This window comes from Myxocyprinus asiaticus, chromosome 17 (genome assembly GCF_019703515.2).
Source record: "Myxocyprinus asiaticus isolate MX2 ecotype Aquarium Trade chromosome 17, UBuf_Myxa_2, whole genome shotgun sequence".
In the NCBI taxonomy this organism is placed as follows: Eukaryota; Metazoa; Chordata; class Actinopteri; order Cypriniformes; family Catostomidae; genus Myxocyprinus; species Myxocyprinus asiaticus.
In genome coordinates, this window is record NC_059360.1 from 45061763 (window position 1) to 45082047 (window position 20285).

Genomic DNA, 20285 nt, shown 5'->3' on the forward strand with positions numbered 1-20285 from the left:
CTTCAAATCTTTAAATAAAAAAATATTATTTCTATTGTCGCACAATGTTGCCTCCAAGCAAAATACCTAAAATAATTATATTTAATTGTTGTTTTTCTAATTTTGTTTTTAATTTTAGCAACAAAGTCCATTTTATTCAAGAAAAGTGAAGCAAGTATTTTTTAAACAACGATTTCATAGTGCGTGCAACAAAATTCAATTCATAAATTTTTTATTTAAATGTGGCTTTAATGGAGGCCGCCAAATGTGACTTTAGCAGAATTGTCTAAACCAAACCAATCATAAATTAAATTGTATTTTATGGATAGTAATAGCCGTAAGAGTGTTGAAGATGTTTATTTCTTAGGTATCGGAGTCTGATGCACTTCAACTACAACGTGTGTCAGATGTGTTTTTTCTCTGGAAAGGTTACGAAAGATCATCATCTCAGCTATCCAATGGTGGAGTACTGCACCCCTGTGAGCATCTTCATTTATTTGTTATTATGTAAAAAAAAAAAAAGATAACATAATGCCCCCAATGTTGTAGAAATCTGAATAAATGTAAAAACTATTAACTATTTACGGTTGTGGTTTTTCTAATAGACTATAAAATGATGTAGTAAACCCAAACACAGCAGGCAGTTCCACTGTAATTCTTTATAGCTGCACACCAGAGCACTTCTCCACAGTCCTTCTATTACAGACGACCTCTGGAGAAGATGTACGTGACTTCACTAAAGTGCTGAAAAACAAATTCCGCTCAAAGAAGTACTTCACCAAACACCCACGGATTGGATACCTGCCAGTACAGACCATTCTAGAGACAGAGCATTTTGAAACGTGAGTGTTTCAAGTGGAAAGGTTTGAGTTTCATGTTGTGGTGTTCAAATTGACAGATAAAAGTATGAATAACACAACTGGAGCTCTGTGTTTACAATATATATCCAGTTTCAAAAGAACATTTTATCACTCAGAGGTTGCTCTTTCATAGCTCAGGAGACTTAACAGGGTTTTTTGTGTTTCAAATACTGTAGGTGTATGACTTTCTTTCTTCTGCTGAACAAAAACAAAGATTTTTAGAAGAATATCTCAGTTCTGTAGGTCCATACAATGCAAGTCAACAGGATCAAAAACTTTGAAAAAAAGCTTATAAATTTATAGTAAAACAAAAAGTACTCAAATATTGATCTGTTTCTCACCCACACCTATCATATTTCTTCTGAAGACATGGATTAATTTACTGGAGTTGTATGGATTACTTTTATGCTGCCTTTATGTGTTTTTTTGGAGCTTCAAAGTTCTGGCCACCATTCACTTGCATTGTATGGACCTACAGAGCTGAAATATTCTTCTAAAAATCTTCGTTTGTGTTCTGTAGAAAAAAGTAAGTCATACATATCAGGGATGGCATGAAGGTGAATAAATTATGAGAGAATTTTCATCTATTTTTTTTAAAGAGATCTTCTTTTGTGCAAAAATTTAATATTTCCTTTAGGTTTATCTCCATCCTTTCTAGTAACATTTTCTGTGATCATCTAGCCTCGTGGATATAACACTTCTCAACTCTTGTTTTGTCGAAGAAATCCTAAATTTCTGGTGGTCTATTCATGTGTCGTTGTGCTGGCACAAATTAGAGGCCATTCATTCATATAATACCAAAGCTGGCATTTTAACATCAAGAAACAAATGGGGCTTCCCTCTGGTGGATGTGAATTTAATTACAAAAGCAATCAGGTGGTTGTTTAGTGAGATCATTGGGGAAATAAAGGGACGGGACATTGATCATTTTCTAGACAGTCTTTAATATTGGCATAAGCCACCTGGTCTCATTGGCTGTTATGTTCTCACAGCATGGAAAACAATCCAAGTTTTGAGCCTTTATTAGGTGCCCTGATTCATTATATCAGAAACATTCTGTTCTCTGTCGCCTGAGTTAGTGTATTAATGGGCCATTAGCACTCGTCAGGTCCTCTTCAAGCAGCTGTGATCTTTCCTTACAATGTTATCTTACTTTGCTATATGTGCTCTTTTGCAGCCCCGTCACATTTCTAAGCATGTGTCCAGAGGATTATGAGTGAGTATAAACACTGCTTCTTCTTTCCTTAGTATATAGTGGCCCCAAAATATATTTGGACACTTAAAAGGAATATTCCAGGTTAATTTCACCTTATGCGCCATCTTGAAAATTTTGTCTTTGAACTTCCGTTCTAGCGTTGTCTGTGTAGAAATCTATGGTGTTGATGTCAATGTGTAATTAGGTAGCAAAGTGGATTTACATCAGTCACTATATCAGTGTGTTACTGAACGATAATAAACTGCAAAAAAGTAATAAAGACAAAACGTGAACAAAACCACTGTGCTGTTTCTCCCAGATGCAGTTGAGATTTAATCTAAGCCCAGTGGAGTACCTGTGTTAGTTCAGCTTCAGATGTGTGTGCTTGTACTTATCACCCTGCATGTTCAAATCAGACAGACACATTGAGGAAGAGCCGTGAAGTTCTCGTCCTTGGGTATGTAATCGCTTTTTCAAGTTTTCCAATCAGATGGTTATTTCCTTTTAAATCCACACGTAAATTTAAACTTTGGACGCATCAGGAGGCTGTTGTAAACCTCAAATGTGATGTGGTATTTGACTCTGTATGTGTTTTTGTGATCCAATCACAAAACATTTTGCCCCCCTTTTACAACTATATTTAGCGCTGACCATTTGTGATCGGATCATTCGGAACGAGTCTTATTACCAGCTGTAAACAGGGTCTAAAATGACTGCAGCCAGAGCTAGGGAATGCTGTAGAACAACTTCCAGCGGAAGTCCCACCCACATTTGTTTTCCCATTAAGACCCCCAGGAAAAAGGTGGATACAAACCGGAGGTTAAGAGACAAAACACGGAAGTACGGAGTGCTGAAAAGGGGCGGGGCTAAATACGGTGACTACAAGCAGAGATTATTTAGCATAGACGGGCCACTTCAATGAATGGGATAAATTGGAACGCTCAACCACGGAGCTCTGAGCACCCAATGATCAACTGATGTAGAAAGGAAGTCCCGCCTTACAATTAAAAGAGCCAATCACCTTTTAGATACAGACATCACCTGTCAATCAACTCTAGAACGCGCATGCACATTAGCTACACAAGCCGGGAAAATTGTGTTTTTAGTGTAATATGAGGTAAAGAATCACAATTTATGATTCCAGTATTGTCAGATTTTATTGCTGATTTGAAATATGTTCTTTGATCATAATCTTGACCAACCATATTTGAGATTTTGGTCTTTCTCCATTCAAGTAGATAGGAGTTGCACTGGCATGACTGGAAATAGACTCCTGAGAGCATTCCAAAGATGGCCGACAGTGGACTAACTTGCTAGAAAGACTTTGCTACAAGTTAAGCTCAATAGACCTTTATCACGGACTGTGATGACGCGTTTCCGCCTTATTTATCAGCGTAAATCTCACAATATTTTTTTATTATAAATTTTTTAAATATTGAGTGTTAATTTGCAATAAACCCTGCAATCGTTTACTTCCGCGTTCCAAAACAAGGAGTGTGAAAAGGTCTATCGACAGCATTTGTGGCGTAATGTTGATTTTTATAAAAATGAATTTCGAATTTTCTAAAAAGAAAAAAAAGAAGAAGCAAAAATCGAAGTTACATTGAGGCCCTTAAAAGCAGAGTCATCACAGGTGTAGTGTAGTACATTTACTATGAACATGTACCACTAACGTTTAATAATTAGAACGTGTCACAATATGTTTTTATTTTGAATAATATATCTGTTATTTTATAATTTAAAACCCAACAAAATGGTTTTACTTGAGAAGAGAGCTTGTGCTTTCTTTCATTAAAAACATATGCCACTGGGTGTGATATTTTGTTATCTAATGCGATGACATTCAGACATTTTTATGTGTGACTTAAGTGTCCAAATGCTTTTTGGGGCCACTCTAGATGCTCTTAATGGCATAGATTCTCATCAAAAACTGTGTATTGAGACAGTGAAAGGTTTTCTTAATTGGCAGCACAGAATTAAACACTATACTGTCTACTGTTTCGAGTAACACTGAAAAGTTTTCCATTCCAATCTGCATGAACTAACAAGCAGGAATTTTAAAGTAAAGCTTTCTCTGTTTCTAATGCCATTACAAGAGTCCAAAGATTTTGTCACAAGGATTTTGGTCTTAAAGCTAAAATGTTTTACATATTCTTTTTCTCCTATAACAAGCTGTTTTGCTTACAAGAGTTGCCCTGAACTATGACAGCTGCATATAAAAGAGGAAAATGCTGCAAACATGTCATTTTATTTTTTGATTGCATTAGTATGATGCAAACAGAGCTTTCATGCATCTGTCCATTTTCAGGTCAACCCAGATAGATGGAGAATCCAGTGCCACCTTGCCTGGACCTGAATCACACCCGTCAAAAGGACAAATGTGAACCACACCTGATTGTTTCGTTCATGTGCAGAACAGTTTGTCATTCTGTCACTCATACAATCTTATTGTGATGCCTGAACTGACTGAAAGATGAGTGATAATTTAATATTAAACCCCGCTGTAACCACAATAAATAAATCTTTGTGTTTATGGGCTGCCATGCTAGATACACGGAAATCATTTTTTCACATTTTATCTAGGAATGCACTGAGACATTTTGGCTAACACCTCCCACTTATATTTTTATTGTGAACTTGAGGGGATTTGACTTCATACATTCACTAAAAATGGCCTTAACACCATTTGATTCAGTCATTGTAAAAATGGCGCAGAGAAGTTAAGTTAGTTCTGAGAAAAGCTCTAGCAGCATTTGTTTGCTGATGCCACTTGCTTTGATACTTGGTTATCGGTGACTACAACAGTTATATTTCCGTCAGACATGGACACTCACATGCTTGTGGTAGTTGTAGTTCTTACTTAGCAACTTTTAAGCAACATACTTTTTTTTTTTTAAATGGCAGTTTCAAAATTAAAGTTTGAGGTATGACTTTGTGTAATTTATGTTATAGAACAAAACATCCAAGTATCTTCAGGTAATGTTTACCACAGACCTTATTTTACTCACAAATCCAAAACTGCTAAATAAAACCCCATAAGAAAATGCAGAGGGAACGAACCCATGGCGATTTAGACTTCCGGGTTCGCCTACAAATTGACGTCACGGTTGAAAAAGCTTTTTAATGTTCTTGTTGACGCATTTAATCTGGTGATTTTTTTTTTCTTGCAGTTTTTATTTTTATTTATTTCTTCCAATGTGTTATTCCATCCAGGTCAAGAAATTAAAAAAGAAACATTTAAGCAGAGTGTCTTTTCTCCGAATCTATTAGTAGTCTGTGAGATATTTAAAGGATGCCTCCATATGTCGTACTCTTAGCCATAATAAGATGACAGAAACCGGACAATTGTTTGTTCTGTGCATTTGAAATGTGACACTAGATAATTCTATGCATTTAGTGTATGCCGGCGTCAAAACAAAATGTGATCACAGTGTTAATTCACTTGTTTGCTGTTGTTCATGTTGTGAATGTTTGTACCTCTTTGCCACTGCCAACGTCAAACTTTGCTGATTTGACTGGGAAAAGCTGTATTATAATTAAATACACTGAGACTTTCCTTGATTTTGTTATCACATGTTAATAATTAGATAAATATACGGATACTGTTCTGAAACAGATGCACTTTCCAGTGATAGATAGATAGATAGACAGACGGATGGATGGCTGGATAGATTCAGATATGTTCAGGTGAATACAAACCACAATGCTTTGCTTCTTAGTTTAGACTATAGAAACATGTTTCTTGCTATTTTGGGCTCAGGACATATTCCCTGTTTGTCTACACCCCTCCTGAGAACTCTGCTGTAGGAGCAATTTCTATTAGAGTTTTTGAAACAGATGAGCCCCTCTGCATTGAGTTTGTTTGAGACATTTATTATAGTTTTCACCTGCTGTGTGTATATTTTGGTGCAGAGGCCAAATCAAATTGTGGTAAAGGCTGAAAATTAGATGTAAATCTTCTCATATCAGTGTTTTTATTTTTTTAACATTGCAACACCACCACCTGGTGGCAAAAACTACTTTAATTTTAAAAATACAAAGTGCAAAACCAGAACCACATCATCATACACATAAGCAATACATTTTGATTAATTACTAATTATATTTAATAATCAAACAGTAAAAAAAATTAAATAAAACAATTAGTGTAACAGGGGTTAAACAACGTTTAAGAGTTTGGTTTCATATTCAGGCAATTTCATTTCTTTTAGCTTTGCATAATGATATTTTAAATATCTGAAACTAGGCAGGCTGCCTATCTTGTGATTAATCAAGCATCACACCAGTGATTGGATTTCTTTAGAATTTTTTAAAACAATATTAACAAAATGCAAATGATGATAAGATGATACACACGAAAGAAAAAAACTGTTTAGGTTGGTTTACAACATCAAACATTTTGATTATTTACAATAGAAAAAGAGCATTTTGAGCACTAGCATGCATGAGGTCATATGAAACAACAAATATCACAACATTATAACTATAAGGGGTTTTAAATTCCCAAAGCATGATTCTTATTCAGAGCAAGTGGAGATGACATTAAATTAAATGTATGCTTATTTTCAAAATAAAAGTGCAATGCAAACAATATAGTAAATAAACCAACATTATCCAAACATGTAACAAAAACAATGCAATTTGGTATCAACCACTTAGGCTCTGATTTAAATACCTAGGTCCCCTCATACATGTATATAGGGCCTATATAATGTCAGGAAAACAATATAGTAATATTAATTGTGAACAGTATGAATTTATGTTCTTCAAAAATGGCTCCCACACTGTGTTTTCACATCATATAAATGCATTTTGTTCCTTTAGAGAAACATAAATCACTTCAACAAAGACATCGGTGCACATCGACTTGTAGAGTCTTAACAATCAACATTATATGACTCTTCAAAGTTTAAAGATGTTAGGAGAATATTCAGGAATTCTAATGTTTCAGAATATTGTTCTATTTTAATAACTAAACACAAATATCAGGAGTGTCACATTTAAAATTTGTTAAAAGCTCTCTGTAGAATGTAAAGCATGTAATTCAGATCATTATTTTACAGCGTCATCTCAACATCTCAACCTAACCTGCAAGGTATGGATAATTATTTCCTCTCCAAATGAAAATATTTTAGAATAAAATCATAATGAAACATTGTAACTGTACACCTGAAAAGATAAGGTAAAACTGAACTCTTTAGAAACTGTAAACACTGGCTTGTCTTAAGTAATGTTCAAAAAAATCAAGTACAAGTTCGTTTCAAGTTTCTTTCTCACAAACTTGTTTCACATCAACCCCCTGACATACAGTGAAGTATATTTGCAGATGCACTGTGTACAACCACAGAAATCCTAACAGGCTACAACTGCAATCTTGTGCCCGTCTTGCAGGTTTTGGAACAGTGACTCAAAAATCACAAAGATTGTAACGAGAAAGAAGTTTGTCAGTCAGCACATACCATTGACAGTGATACAGTACATTAAAAAGGAGGACATTTTGCCAGGGAATTCAACAAGTTGGACAACATAATCAATGTTTGTTTACTTTTCAAAAGACAGAAGATGACTAGTAGAAGTGCTGTGTGTGAGAGTATCAAGTACTAAGTCGTATATAGGTAAAACTGAAAGGCATAAATGCTTCTCCAAAAAATTAGCTGCTATATGTTATTTCCAGCTGAGTGGTAAAAACGGAAAAAAAAGACTAATTTGTAGATTTTTAAATGTAGGAGACAGAAATCATTGTTTCTCAACTGGGCCGTGACCTCAACATGGGTTGCAGATATGTTCTGATAGTGCCACAGACATCAGCAAAAAAAAAAAAAACTAAATGCAAATAATACAATACAACTAATTATACCATAACAGACAGTTAAGGTTTGCAAAATAAATAGGCTTATCAACTTTTGAGAGGGAGGAGAAAATACTTCCAATACCTTTTGTTGTTGAACGTCCGATCAAACTCAATGGTATTGTGGTGCAAATTCAGCCTGGTAGAAGCTAGTCACATTACATGCTAAAATTGACAGGTTGCTTGACATGACACCATCCTAAAAAACCATTCAAATTATGCAAGGTAAAAGAAAACATGACCAGACAATATTAAATATGGATTACGTCTGGTACTGTGTTGTGTTTCCACTTGATTATCTCTGGGTCCGGAAGAAAAACCAGTTAAGAACCACTGATTATTTGATAACTTCTGCATTACAAAATGTAGACGATTATTTCGTTTTTGGTCATCACCATTTAACCATTGTTTCTAGTTTGAGGCTACATATCTCATCAAAAGCAATGAAAAAAAAAAAAAACGTTTCCAAATATTGTATCAAAATTTGCAGACAGTATAACCATCGTCTATATATCAAACAGGTAGATAATGTTTATTAGAAAAAACACTTTTGGAAGAGATTTAAGCTGAGGCTTCAGGTTTATTTTACTTTGCTATAAAAACAGTTTATTTAAACAAATAAGGCATGTTATATAATAAAATGAAGCATAATCCTCTTCTGTCAATTTGGAAAACATAAGAGCAGTTTCTGTTTGCACTTGATTCCAGCCTATATCACTGGTTTCAGCACTGATCGAAGTGAGCGTCCCTCCTTAGTAAGTTCTCTCGTGAAACTCATGCATGGAAGAGGGATAGCGTCTTCCCTGCGTAATACTGTGTTGAACTTGCATGTCTTCATGTGATCCGCCATGCTGGAAATGTTCGCAAACTTCCATTCATTCACAGTGCCAAAAGCTGTACTGAATCGCCACACCTAAAGTCCAAAAGATATCAACAATTTGTTAGGAATTCTGAAAACAATTAAATCTATGCACTTATGACTATGAATATTGGAGTTTCCAGGCAAAACCAAAAGCTATTTGATAGATAGACAGACAGACAGATAGTTGCTAGATAGAATGGCAGACAGAGACAGATACTGCAGAAACACTGGTATCGTTTCATCTTTTTTTATTTTAGTATCAACTTGATACCAATGTAAAGATACTTTTGACATTCCTAAATGGACAGATAGATGGACTGAACAACAGACAGACAGAAAATTATGGATGGACTGATGTATGAAATGACAGAAAGACAGACAGACAGACAAACAGTTAAAACGACTGACAAAATGATAGACAGATAAACATACAGAATGATGGATGGAACGATAGACAGACACACACAGAGAAGGATGCTTGATAGATGGTTGAAATGACAGACAGATAAGTGTTAGATAGATAGACAGACAGACAGACAGAATGATGGATAAATGGATAGATGGACAAACAGACAAACAGATAGATACATAGACAGACAGACAGACAGAATGATGGATAGATGGAAGGACAGAATGACAGACATAGAGATGGATTCTTGATAGATGGAATGACAGAGATGGATAGAATGACAGAACAATAAACAGACAGACAGAAGTACGACAGATGGATGGACGGGCAGACATACAGACAAATAGATAGAACTCAACTTTGATTACCTTGTCTTGTATCTGCCAGGATGAGGTTCCATCAGCACGCTGTGTCTTCTCCCAGAGGAGGACCACCATGCCACGGGACAGAAGTAAACTGGCACACACATCCCTCATGGTGCGAGACACTCTGGACAGTTGGCACAGGCTAAAACCATCAAGGAAGCTTGCAATATGCTGGAGTAACTCAAATGGCATGTCACTAAGGTGGTCACAGTGGAAGTCAAACTGACAGGTGTTTCTGGAGAGTGGTTCATCTGAACACTCTGCTAGACCAGGCTGCACTCCAAATGAGCCCAAATGTCTGTCATGGATGATTCTGAAGCCTTGTACTGAGGGGCATAGCCTCCTTTGCGAGTATGTGCATCCATAGTACGCCAACGGGCATCTTTGCTCCATCCATCCATTCAGACCTGCATGGATGTCCCCATGAACGTTCTTAAAATGGGAGGAGAACTCATCCCTACGAAACAGCTGCCCACACACAAAAGTAAACATGGAGCGTTGCTTGGTTTGATAGCGAGCCACGCACTCTAGAACCAGGTCTAACCTCAGGGTGTGGAATGGGCTTGGGTTGGATAGTTGCGGACTGGCATGATCACAGGCAGACGCTGAGGCAATGTCGCCTACCATGGTGCTGGTAGCTAGTATGGCAGAAGGGAGGGAGAAGGTCTGCGTACCGAAGTTGATGCGATACCCATCAACAAAACGGCTGTCCGAGATGCCCCTGCCCCCAGGCGAGTCACCCAAACAGAAGAGCAAGGCAGCAGTAATGAGGTCAATGCCATGTAGGCCCATTGGATCATCTGCCACGACAAGGTCCGATGTGTCCACTGCCTTATCCTCCATCTTGGCTTTGAATAAATAGGGGTCAGAAAACAGAGTCATTCGCCCATTGATTGTAAAGAAACTCATGCCCCTGAGTACCTGGAGGTTCTCCAGTTTGCGCTGCAACCATCGGTCTTCAATTCTAAATGGCATATGGTGCAGAACATTGTTGTGCATCTGGTTAGGCAAAGGGATTGGCAAAGGGAGAGGTAGTTGTGGCAAAGGGGCCATTTCTGGCTCCCGTGCTACAATAGGCATGGAATGATAAGGCAACACTTGCCTAACATTGGAGGAACCATTTATCCTTGCAGCTCGATCCAGAAGAACGCTTTTAAGTTTGACCTGGTTGTCTTCATCCCCTTCATCATGATATCCTTTGAGTTCTATCCCACCGTTCACTTCCTCTTCTTCCTCAGAAGACTCACCATATCCACTGTTTTCTAACCAATCATCTTCTTCTTCAGGGTCTATAGGAAAAGGACAGTCAGCACCACCAACAGCTCCCAACTCAGAGTCTGAATCCGTGTCACTTTCCTTCATGCCATCATTCGTAGGGTCCCCATCTCCATTCCTGAATTTGTTGCAAGCTCCATTCTCTTCCTCACCATTGCAATTGTCTACAATCAAGTTCATATTCTTTGCACTACTGAGAATGTCCAAAGTTTCTGCTAAAGCTCTACTGTTTTCAACAGAAGCAATGTATGGTTGACCGTACAGTTCCTCATCCATTCTGATCAATTCATTTTCTGTATCCGACTCCTGTGGGATGGAATTCATCCTTTCATTTTCCTGATTTTGCTCTTTGACAATTTTTGACACAGTGGTTGCAACTTTAAGAGATTCCAGTAACATACGCTGATCCTGTAGGGCCAAAGCCATGTCAAGCTGCTCCACGTCACAAACATCTTTACTCAAGTTCTCGTAGGACTTGCTATCTGCATAACTTACCGGCCATCGATTCCATTCCATAGTGCAACACACAATGCTGGCTGGGCACGTTTCAAGGTGCTGTGCCATTTTGACCCTGGCAATGGTAAATGGACATCCAAATCCACAGTTCAGACATGGCACTCTTTCATAAAGGCACAGTAAACGGTGTTCATTCAGTTTGCATGAGTGAAAAACAGCCCCACACACAAGAGGGCAACCCATGAGGTCACAAGAAACGCTAGCCTCTGGTCTTATCATACATCGTTGGTTCACACAGTTCAGGCAATGGAGATGAAGGCCTTCCATTGCAAATATTAATGGCTTTCTTAATTCAAAGAGGCTAGGGTATTCCAAACTCTGTGAAAGAACAGAAAAAGAAAAATTAGACCTGATCCCTACTGCATAATTCAAGTCTGGCCATTCAGTGAAAGTGAAAAGTTTATTCTAATTTTGAAATAGGCCTGGTCACACAAGGTTAATATCACAATCTTATTTTGGACCAACATGTGGGACACCTTTAGATACAACACATCACACGGCTTAACAACTAAGTCCACTACTCATTTGGAAAGTCCCCACTGGCTCTTAAAAGGGTATACGTAAATCAGACCCCGCTGCCCTTTTGCAGTATGTTTACCAAATCACTAAACCATTGCATTGCATTTCACAACTCTCCTTCTGTCACAGGGTTGCACACCCCACCAGTTCTTCGAAGACTCAAAAGGAACACGAGCCTGTGTTTTTGAACAGTATGTTACATGAATCAGTCATGGCTTTCATTCAAAAGAAACACTTCCATATTGGCTAAATACTGCACTGTCATTCAAGAAGCTTCTCTCTCCATCATGATAGGGCTTGGCTAGAAATGTGCAGTTGAACCCAGTCGGCATGACCTAAATGCAAACCATTTGAGTAGGTTAGGGAGAGGGGGTCACACTGTGGTGTAAGCTTTAAATGATCAAGTTGACTTTCAACATAGACCTCAAAATACCAGCTGGGTGTAAACATTGTGAAATGTCTGTGTACAATGCCTGCATGTTGGACTCCCATGTGTCTTGTGATGGCTTCTTTTGAAAGAGGTGTACCTAGACACTGCAAAACACATTTGATGATGTTTTGAACCACTCAGGTGTTTGGTACAGTGCTCATGTGCAATGCCAAAGTAATGTGGCATGGTTGCACAAGCAACTGCTGAAAATTACAACAGACCACAAACCTGTTCAGACTACGGATGCAAATTTTGGCAAATTCTTTTAACCGGTTAACCACTAGGATTAACAGGTTAATAACTTTACCCTGCACTATGGTACAATGATCACACTCATGCTCTCAAGAGAGCAGCTCGGAAAATGGAGCGCAAGTGGAAGAGTACAAAATTAGAGGTATTTCGCGGTGCATGGAAGGATAGTGTCTGTAGCTACAGACAGGCACTAAAAGTTGCCAGGTCGGCATATTTTAGCAAACTCAGAAAATAATCACAACAATCCTAGGTGATTGTTCAGTACTGTGGCTAAATTTGTTAGGAATAAAGCATCGACTGAACCAGATATTCTGTCACAGCACAATAATAATGACTTCATGAATTTCTTTAATGATAAAATTGAAGTAATCAGAAATAAAGTTGGAATTATGCAATCATCTGTCACAGTACCTCATAAAACAGTGTCTCAAAATTTTCCTCACGTGCAACTTTAATCCTTCGCTGTCATAGGTCATGAAGAGCTAACAAAACTTGTTGAAACATCAAAAGCCACAACATGTTTGTTAGATCCAATACCAACCAAGCTCTTAAAAGAAGTATTCCCAGTAATCTCAGAACCTCTTCTTAATATTATTAACTCCTCGCTATCCTTAGGACATGTCCCAAGAAACTTTAAAATGGCAGTTATCAAACCGCTTATTAAGAAGCCACAACTTGATCCTGGAGAACTGGCTAATTATAGACTGATTTCAAATCTCCCGTTTATGTCGAAAATACTAGAAAAGGTAGTATACTCCCAAATATGTTCATTTCTACAGAGAAATAGTATATATGAACAATTTCAATCAGGATTTAGGCCTCAACACAGTACAGAGACTGCACTTATCAGAGTTGCAAATGACTTGCTCTTATCATCTGATCACGGCTGCATTTCACTTCTAGTGCTTTTAGATCTTAGTGCTGCATTCAACACCACAGATCACAACATTCCCTTGAATAGGCTGGAGAATTATGTTGGCATTTGTGGAGCTGCATTAGCATGGTTTAGGTCTTATTTAGCAGACCGCTACCACTTTGTCTATGTAAATGAGGAATTGTCAAACCAAACAAAAGTAAAGTATGGAGTGCCACAGGGATCAGTTTTATAGCCTTTGCTTTTCTCCTTGTATATGCTTCCCCTGGGAGATATTATCCGGAATCATGGAATAAGTTCCCACTGTTATGCCGACGATACCCAACTTTATATTTCTTCAAAACCTGATGAGATTTCACAATTCTCCAAATCAGCAGTGTATCAATGAAATAAAAGATCTGATGGCCAGAAATTTCCTACTACTCAATTCCGACAAAACAGAGGTACTAATTATTGGACCAAAAACCTCTAAAAAATAAGCCGCTAAAATATAATTTGACTCTCGATGGATGTACTGTTACATCATCTCCAACAGCGAAGAACTCAGTTGTTATATTTGATACCAATCTGTCCTTTGAAAATCAAATTACCAATGTCTGTAGAACAGCATTCTTCCACCTCAGAAATAGTGCTAAGTTTCGACACATGCTCTCTGTTGCTGATGCCGAAAAACTAATTCATGCGTTCATGACCTCAAGATTTGATTATTGTAATGCATTACTGGGAGGATGTCCAGCAAGATCATTAAATAAACTTCAAGTGGTTCAAAATGCAGCAGCCAGAGTGCTGATGAGAACAAGAAATATGATCACATTAGCCCCATTTTATCATCGTTACATTGGCTACCTGTTAAATTTCGTATTAATTTTAAAATTCTGCTAACTACGTACAAAGCTTTGAATGGTCTAGCTCCGCAGTACTTAAGTGACCTTCTACCATGCTATATTCTATCACGTTCATTACGATCGCAAAATTCTGGCCAGTTAATAGTTCCTAGAATATCAAAATCCACAAAAGGAGGTAGATCCTTTTCATATTTGGCTCCTAAACTATGGAACAGTCTCCCTAACACTGTTCGAGATGCAGACACACTCACTCTTAGTCTAGACTAAAGACTCATCTATTTAGCCAGGCATACACCTAATTTATCCTTCAATTCACAATTAGTCTGCTTTAGTTAGGTCTGCCAGAACCAGAAACAGAGAGCATGATCTATAACTCTGAAATAAATTGAATGGCATCTATGCTAATATTATTTTATTTGTTTCCCTGTCTCAACCTCGGGACTCCTATCCTGAGGTCACCAGAACCGGCCAGATCCAGCTCTGTTCCTGCTTGGTGTTGGACTCCAATGCTTCGTGTTGCTGTGTGATGATGACTAATAGCAGCCGGTGCTAGCCGAAAATCACTTCAGTCTATTACGATGGACTTCAGAGGATGAACTGATGCCAACTCCAACCATAAGACATGAGATACTTCATATGCCATTGCCTAAACCTTGGACTTAGTATAGACCTCACCGAAATTACCAGCCAGGTTGAACTGTGATACACCTAACTGATCTCTGCCTAAATCACCTCGGTCTAATGATGGACTACACTCTTGAAATGGAATACATAGACTATCATTTAACTGCCAACAAAACCCTTCATCAGCCAACTAACAACTACAATTGCATCTATGTAAACTTCTGCAGTTAATCCAGGATGGACTTCAAAGACATTAGTCATTAATCTTACAGTTCTTACAAAATTGTGTTTTAAACACTGACCCATAAAACTTACTTAGTTTAATAATTTTAAACCATGACTTGCACTATACATAAGTAATATTGGCATTATATTCATGATGTTAGCCAGAGGGGAACTGGCTCCCACAGTGAGTCTGGTTTCTCCCAAGGTTATTTTTCTGCATTAACCAACATTTTATGGAGTTTTGTGTTCCTTGCCACAGTCGCCTTCGGCTTGCTCACTGGGGTTATAAATACAATTATTATTTAATGACTTATTTTTAAACAATTCACAATCATATTTTATCAAATTACACAATGATCACTCTAAGACTTTATAGATATTACAGTTTTATCTTCTATTAATGCCTGATCTTCTGTTAAGCTGCTTTGAAACGATGCGTGTTGTGAAAGGTGCTATACAAATAAAAATGACTTGAATTAACCGATAAGCCATGAATCAAACAAGTGAATAAACAGGCATGACAAAGGTCTATACTGGCTCAAACAAAACAGGCTCAAATGACAGATGTGCATATTTAACAATAGCTATTACATTAACATTTAAATGAACAACAGTATATTTCTTCTTTTATTTCGTAACAAACTCATTTTTAATGGACCGCTTGCACGCCAAATTAACCTACGAGGTGATAACTTTGGTCAATTTAACAATGGAAGAATAAAAACAGCCAGCCTACCCACGAATTCTGCTGCTGGGCAATCCTAATTATTTTTGTTTAGAAGAATCACCATACATGTATACACCGATCAGCCACAACATTAAAACCACCTGCCTAATATTGTGTAGGTCCCCCTCGTGTCGCCAAAACAGCGTCAACCCGCATAAAATCATGCAGATACGGGTCAGAAATTCAGTTAATGTTCACATCAACCATCAGAATGGGGAACATTTATTTTATGCACTGCAGCGCTGCCACACGATTGGCTGATTAGATAATCGCATGGATGGTTGTTGGTACCAGATGGGCTGGTTTGAGTATTTCTGTAACTGCTGATCTCCTGGTATTTTCACAAACAACAGTCTCTAGAATTTACTCAGAATGGTGCCAAAAACAAAAAACATCCAGTGAGCGGCAGTTCTGTGGATGAAAACACCTTGTTGATGAGAGAGGTCAACAAAGAATGGCCAGACTGGTTTGACTGACAAAGTCTACAGTAACTCAGATAACCGCTCTGTACAATTGTGGCGAGAAGAATAGCATGTCAGAATGCTATTCTGAGATGCGGGTTGGCACTGTTTTGGCGGCACAAGGGGGACCTACACAATATTAGGCAGGTGGTTTTAATGTTGTGACTGATTAGTGTATATACATGGGCAGGGGTCAGTACAGTATACAACCGGTTGACAGCAAGCCCGGAAACCTGCTCTGAAGGCACTGACGTCCTGCATCACACGCCCGTCTCCCATGCAACGTGAGTGAAATGCGGGGCTATTAACATATAATCTCATATGGTACCACATTGTACTCGTGCTACTACTAAACTTTAAAGTCCTATTTTACAATTTGCATTTGAACATGTCGTCTTCACAGACGAAATGGTCCAACAGCACATGCATACACTTTCCTTATCATTTAGACTGAGAGGAAGACAGTAGTTTACATGTTTACAGTGCCCACGTGTGTACATAACATGCCTTATATGTTAAAATGACTTCAGACCGTTCGTAATCTTGCTCAAAAAAAGCTTCTCACAGCTCTCCTGCATGAGAAGCTGAAAAAAAAAAAAAAAGAGATGTGGACCAATGGTCAAAGATGTTCATCTGGCGCATATTTACAACAAAAATCAATAAAAAAAAAAACAACAGTACGGATGAACACAAATGATTTTTGTGTAAACTGTCTTTGGCCCTTGCATCTTGATTTCTTATCAATGTCTTGCTTTATAAGTTTTAAAACGTGGTGTCAAGTTAAAAGAATTCAATTTGAAAAAGCGTGTCTCGAGATCCCCTCATATCCCATTCTGTTGCGCTTCGTCTAGCATCCTGGCTCAGATACATGCTGTTATTGCGGTGAGGTAGAGTCTTAGCCGCTTCACAACCATACTGAATACAACTACTATGTGAGAATATTACTACCGTACATACAGCCTGAGTCCAGGGTAGTATCGTAGCACTGGTATACCATGCAACATGAAGTTAACATACAACCGTTTATGGAAGTGTTCCTTTTATTGTTTTCCTTTTTATTGTACGACTTGAGGATATGAACTGGCTAAATCGTTCGATTTTTTATTTCATGAACTTAAGTTTAAAATGGAAGGTGCTTTTGTGAACAGCCAGGCATGTTATTTGCAATAGTAAAAAATAGAGGTCAACCAATAGTGGATTTTGCTGATACCGATAACTAACGTGGTGGAAATGGCTAATAACCGATTAATTGGCAGATATTTTTTTTTTTTTAAATCGATTTATAGAATGAAAAATAGTCTTTCCTTACTATGAAGGGCACAGGCATTGAGGCTGCAAGAGTCCAAAATAAATAAAATCCCAAAAGCAGTTTATTGTGCAACCAAAATCTCAATAATAACCAGAAAAAGATTTGGTACATAACCCGGGACTTTCTATATGCAAGTCGGAAATATACCTGGGACTTATTTTGAAATGACAGAGACTTGGCTACCTTACAATGCAAGAATATGTAAAAATAAACCAAATGAAGCTTTTTATAGCATATATATTCACATTCATAAAGACTTTATATATGTGTACATTTTTTTACCAGATGAGGTTTATTGATGAGGAATAAAAAAAACTATCTGCATAGATTTTTGCCGATAGTTCCCAAAAGTTTGCCGATAGTCCCCACCTCTAGTAAAAAATATAAGCGTTTTTATATGTATTTGTTGCGCCCTCTCGTGGACTTACACCCTGTCTACATCAGATGCGAGCGATGTCGCTTCACAGCGGCTGGAAGATGTCTAAACTGTAAGTGTTGAAGCGAACGTTGTAAAAAGGCTCTCGTCGTCCATATGTCTTGTTGGCAGGAGCAGCGCATTCAGAGTGAAATTGAACGGGGCATCCGTATACTGTTGGCGCGACACGGACAGATGCTTCCAGTGTAGACAGCATCGTTGATTATAATGGGTGCAATCTGCTTTTGGCTAGGGATGGGCAGATCGATACTAATGTATCGATACTTCCGATACTAACGGGGTATCCTGAATATCGATCCTCACATAAAAATATTGATTCTGATTTTTTTTTTTTTTAACAAGTGTTCTTATTATTTAGATTACATGAATATTAATGCATCTCGTAAGCTTTGAAGTGGGAAAAAAAAATCATTTTTTCACTTTTTGAAGAATTGAAAAGAAAAGTGGTATCGCCCATCCCTACTTTTGGCACGTCGTGTCGTGCATCTGTTAACAAAAAAAAAAAAAAAAAAAAAAAGAAAAAAGATACAATACATAAGTGATGACCAGATTTTTAAATCAAAGTTTTCACCTAACACCTTGTTTAGGCAAAAAAAATCTGATTTAAAAATCTGGTGATCAATGATGTATTGTATCTGTTTTCCCCGTACTGAAATAATGTCTTTAAAAGTTTAATATAAAATTCAAATATAATTACAGATATGTCTTAGATTTTTTATTTTAACATTTTATATATACAAATATTAATTCAAATATAATTACAATTTTAGTTATAAGTGAAAAATAGTGTCTTAACCCTGTTGACAGCCCTAGATCCTAATAATCCCAAACATGAAAGGATCCAAAATTCAATTCGATCCTAAATATGACATGACCTCCAAACATGTTTTACACATGCACTGACCGGCAGAACAGCAGATCATCTCCGTCAAAGCTCTTGAAATAGCTTTTTGTTGTTCTTCCTGAGCTGAAACATAACGACTGTCAACATTAAACTGTGTCATGATAACTTTTAGATCAACACTCAATTACTAAACACTAATACACTGTTTCCAAACATCTTCATGCTTGTATTATGGCGTTGTAATTCGTAATAATAATAATAATAATAATAATAAAATAAAAAACTTAAAAACAAAGACTTTAGCATTAGCTGGTTAGCCGTTGATTCAGGGATAATACACTACACAAACACGAAATTAATAAACTTCTCTGGCTGGCGAACAGTTATGATCCTATTTTTTATTTTTTATTTTATTTTATTATTCTACAAAAGTCCGAGTCTATTCGGTTAAAGCCGGCGAGGAAACTAGTCAGAGTAAACAGACATGAAATGAACTTACCGTCGAGCTGTCTTCGGTGTTGTAGGGAGGAAAGTCTTTATTTAATCGATCATTAGTGTTCAATGAAGTATAATAACAGCGGATGATGTTTTTGCAGCTGTCTGTCTATTTCTGTTGATTTCTGTTTTTGTGTGCTAATATAGTGAACTGAACTGCAGCCCAGAGATGGGCGGAGACTAAACACACGCATATATTATATAATTATTATATATTTATTATATTATGTATATATATAATATATATAGTAAATGTTTGAAATTAGTTTTGTAGACAAAAATATAATTGTGCCACCATATTAATTTAATTACAAATCTAAAAAAAATAAAAAAAAAATAAAGTTTTTGAAATGGATGACTTGGACCGAATAATTAAGAAAAGCAGCCAATAAGTGCCCAGCATATTCAGTTGCAATCAAAATTATTCAACCCACCTGACCAGCAATACATTCTGGTGATGTGAATTAAAACATCAACTAAAACCTCAGTAAACAGTCAAAGGGGCCGTTTACACGACAACGTTTTCGGCTAAAAACGGGACAACTTTTTATGCGTTTTGTCTGTTTGTTTACACGACAACGGCGTTTTAGGGCTTGAAAACGGGTTTCAAAGTGCAAGTTTGTGAAAACGATGACGTCATGCGCATGCGTATTATGTGTTTTATATATATATATATATATATATATATATATATATATATATATATATATAAAAATGATGGATTGATAGGCATCAATTTGAGATGTATAATTATCAATATGAATACTGGTGTCTGTGCAAATAACAATAATCAACTATTTATTCATTTGGAGTGTGAACATTGTACAGTAGGCATCCAGTTTACACAAGACCTCTCTCTCCGTCAGAAGATGTCCATATATCAGAGTTCTGTCTGATACCCAAAACCAGTCAACATCAACAGCTTGTTATGTTAA

The 20285-nt window shown here is 37.2% G+C and overlaps 2 protein-coding genes across 14 annotated transcripts in view; one reads left to right on the forward strand and one right to left on the reverse strand.

Annotated features, from left to right (window-relative positions):
- LOC127454753 (utrophin-like) overlaps positions 1-5036 on the forward strand; it is a 42493-nt gene extending 37457 nt beyond the window's left edge. For 4 of the 9 annotated variants that reach the window (XM_051722133.1, XM_051722136.1, XM_051722138.1 and 1 more), the window contains 4 exons: positions 347-458; positions 685-821; positions 2017-2055; positions 4343-5036. In XM_051722133.1, coding sequence (XP_051578093.1) covers positions 347-458; positions 685-821; positions 2017-2055; positions 4343-4418 — 364 coding nt within the window. In that variant the 3' untranslated portion in view covers positions 4419-5036. Of the gene's footprint in view, positions 1-346; positions 459-584; positions 826-2016; positions 2056-2353; positions 2492-4342 lie in introns of those variants that run through there. The other 5 variants (XR_007899598.1, XR_007899600.1, XR_007899599.1 and 2 more) reach the window with 5 other exon arrangements.
- A 151-nt stretch (positions 5037-5187) lies between these two features.
- LOC127454751 (F-box only protein 30-like) lies at positions 5188-19980 on the reverse strand. Of its 5 annotated transcripts, none has more exons than XM_051722130.1 (3): positions 19355-19511; positions 18916-18973; positions 8653-11627 (listed from the first exon to the last, which is right to left on the reverse strand). In XM_051722130.1, exon 3 carries the CDS (start codon positions 11574-11576, stop codon positions 8898-8900), a length of 2679 nt encoding a protein of 892 aa, XP_051578090.1. In that variant the 5' UTR covers positions 11577-11627; positions 18916-18973; positions 19355-19511; the 3' UTR covers positions 8653-8897. The 5 variants fall into 5 exon arrangements, with proteins under 5 accessions (XP_051578092.1, XP_051578090.1, XP_051578088.1 ...); XM_051722128.1 differs by having other exon boundaries at positions 18916-18978; XM_051722132.1 differs by lacking the exons at positions 18916-18973; positions 19355-19511 and having other exon boundaries at positions 5188-8795; positions 9522-15809.
- Between the last annotated feature and the right edge of the window lie 305 nt (positions 19981-20285).

What these genes read in the sequence shown, in the direction of transcription:
- LOC127454751 (XM_051722131.1), bottom strand. Translation starts at nt 11,576, where the DNA reads ATGGAAGGCCTTCATCTCCATTGCCTGAACTGTGTGAACCAACGATGT.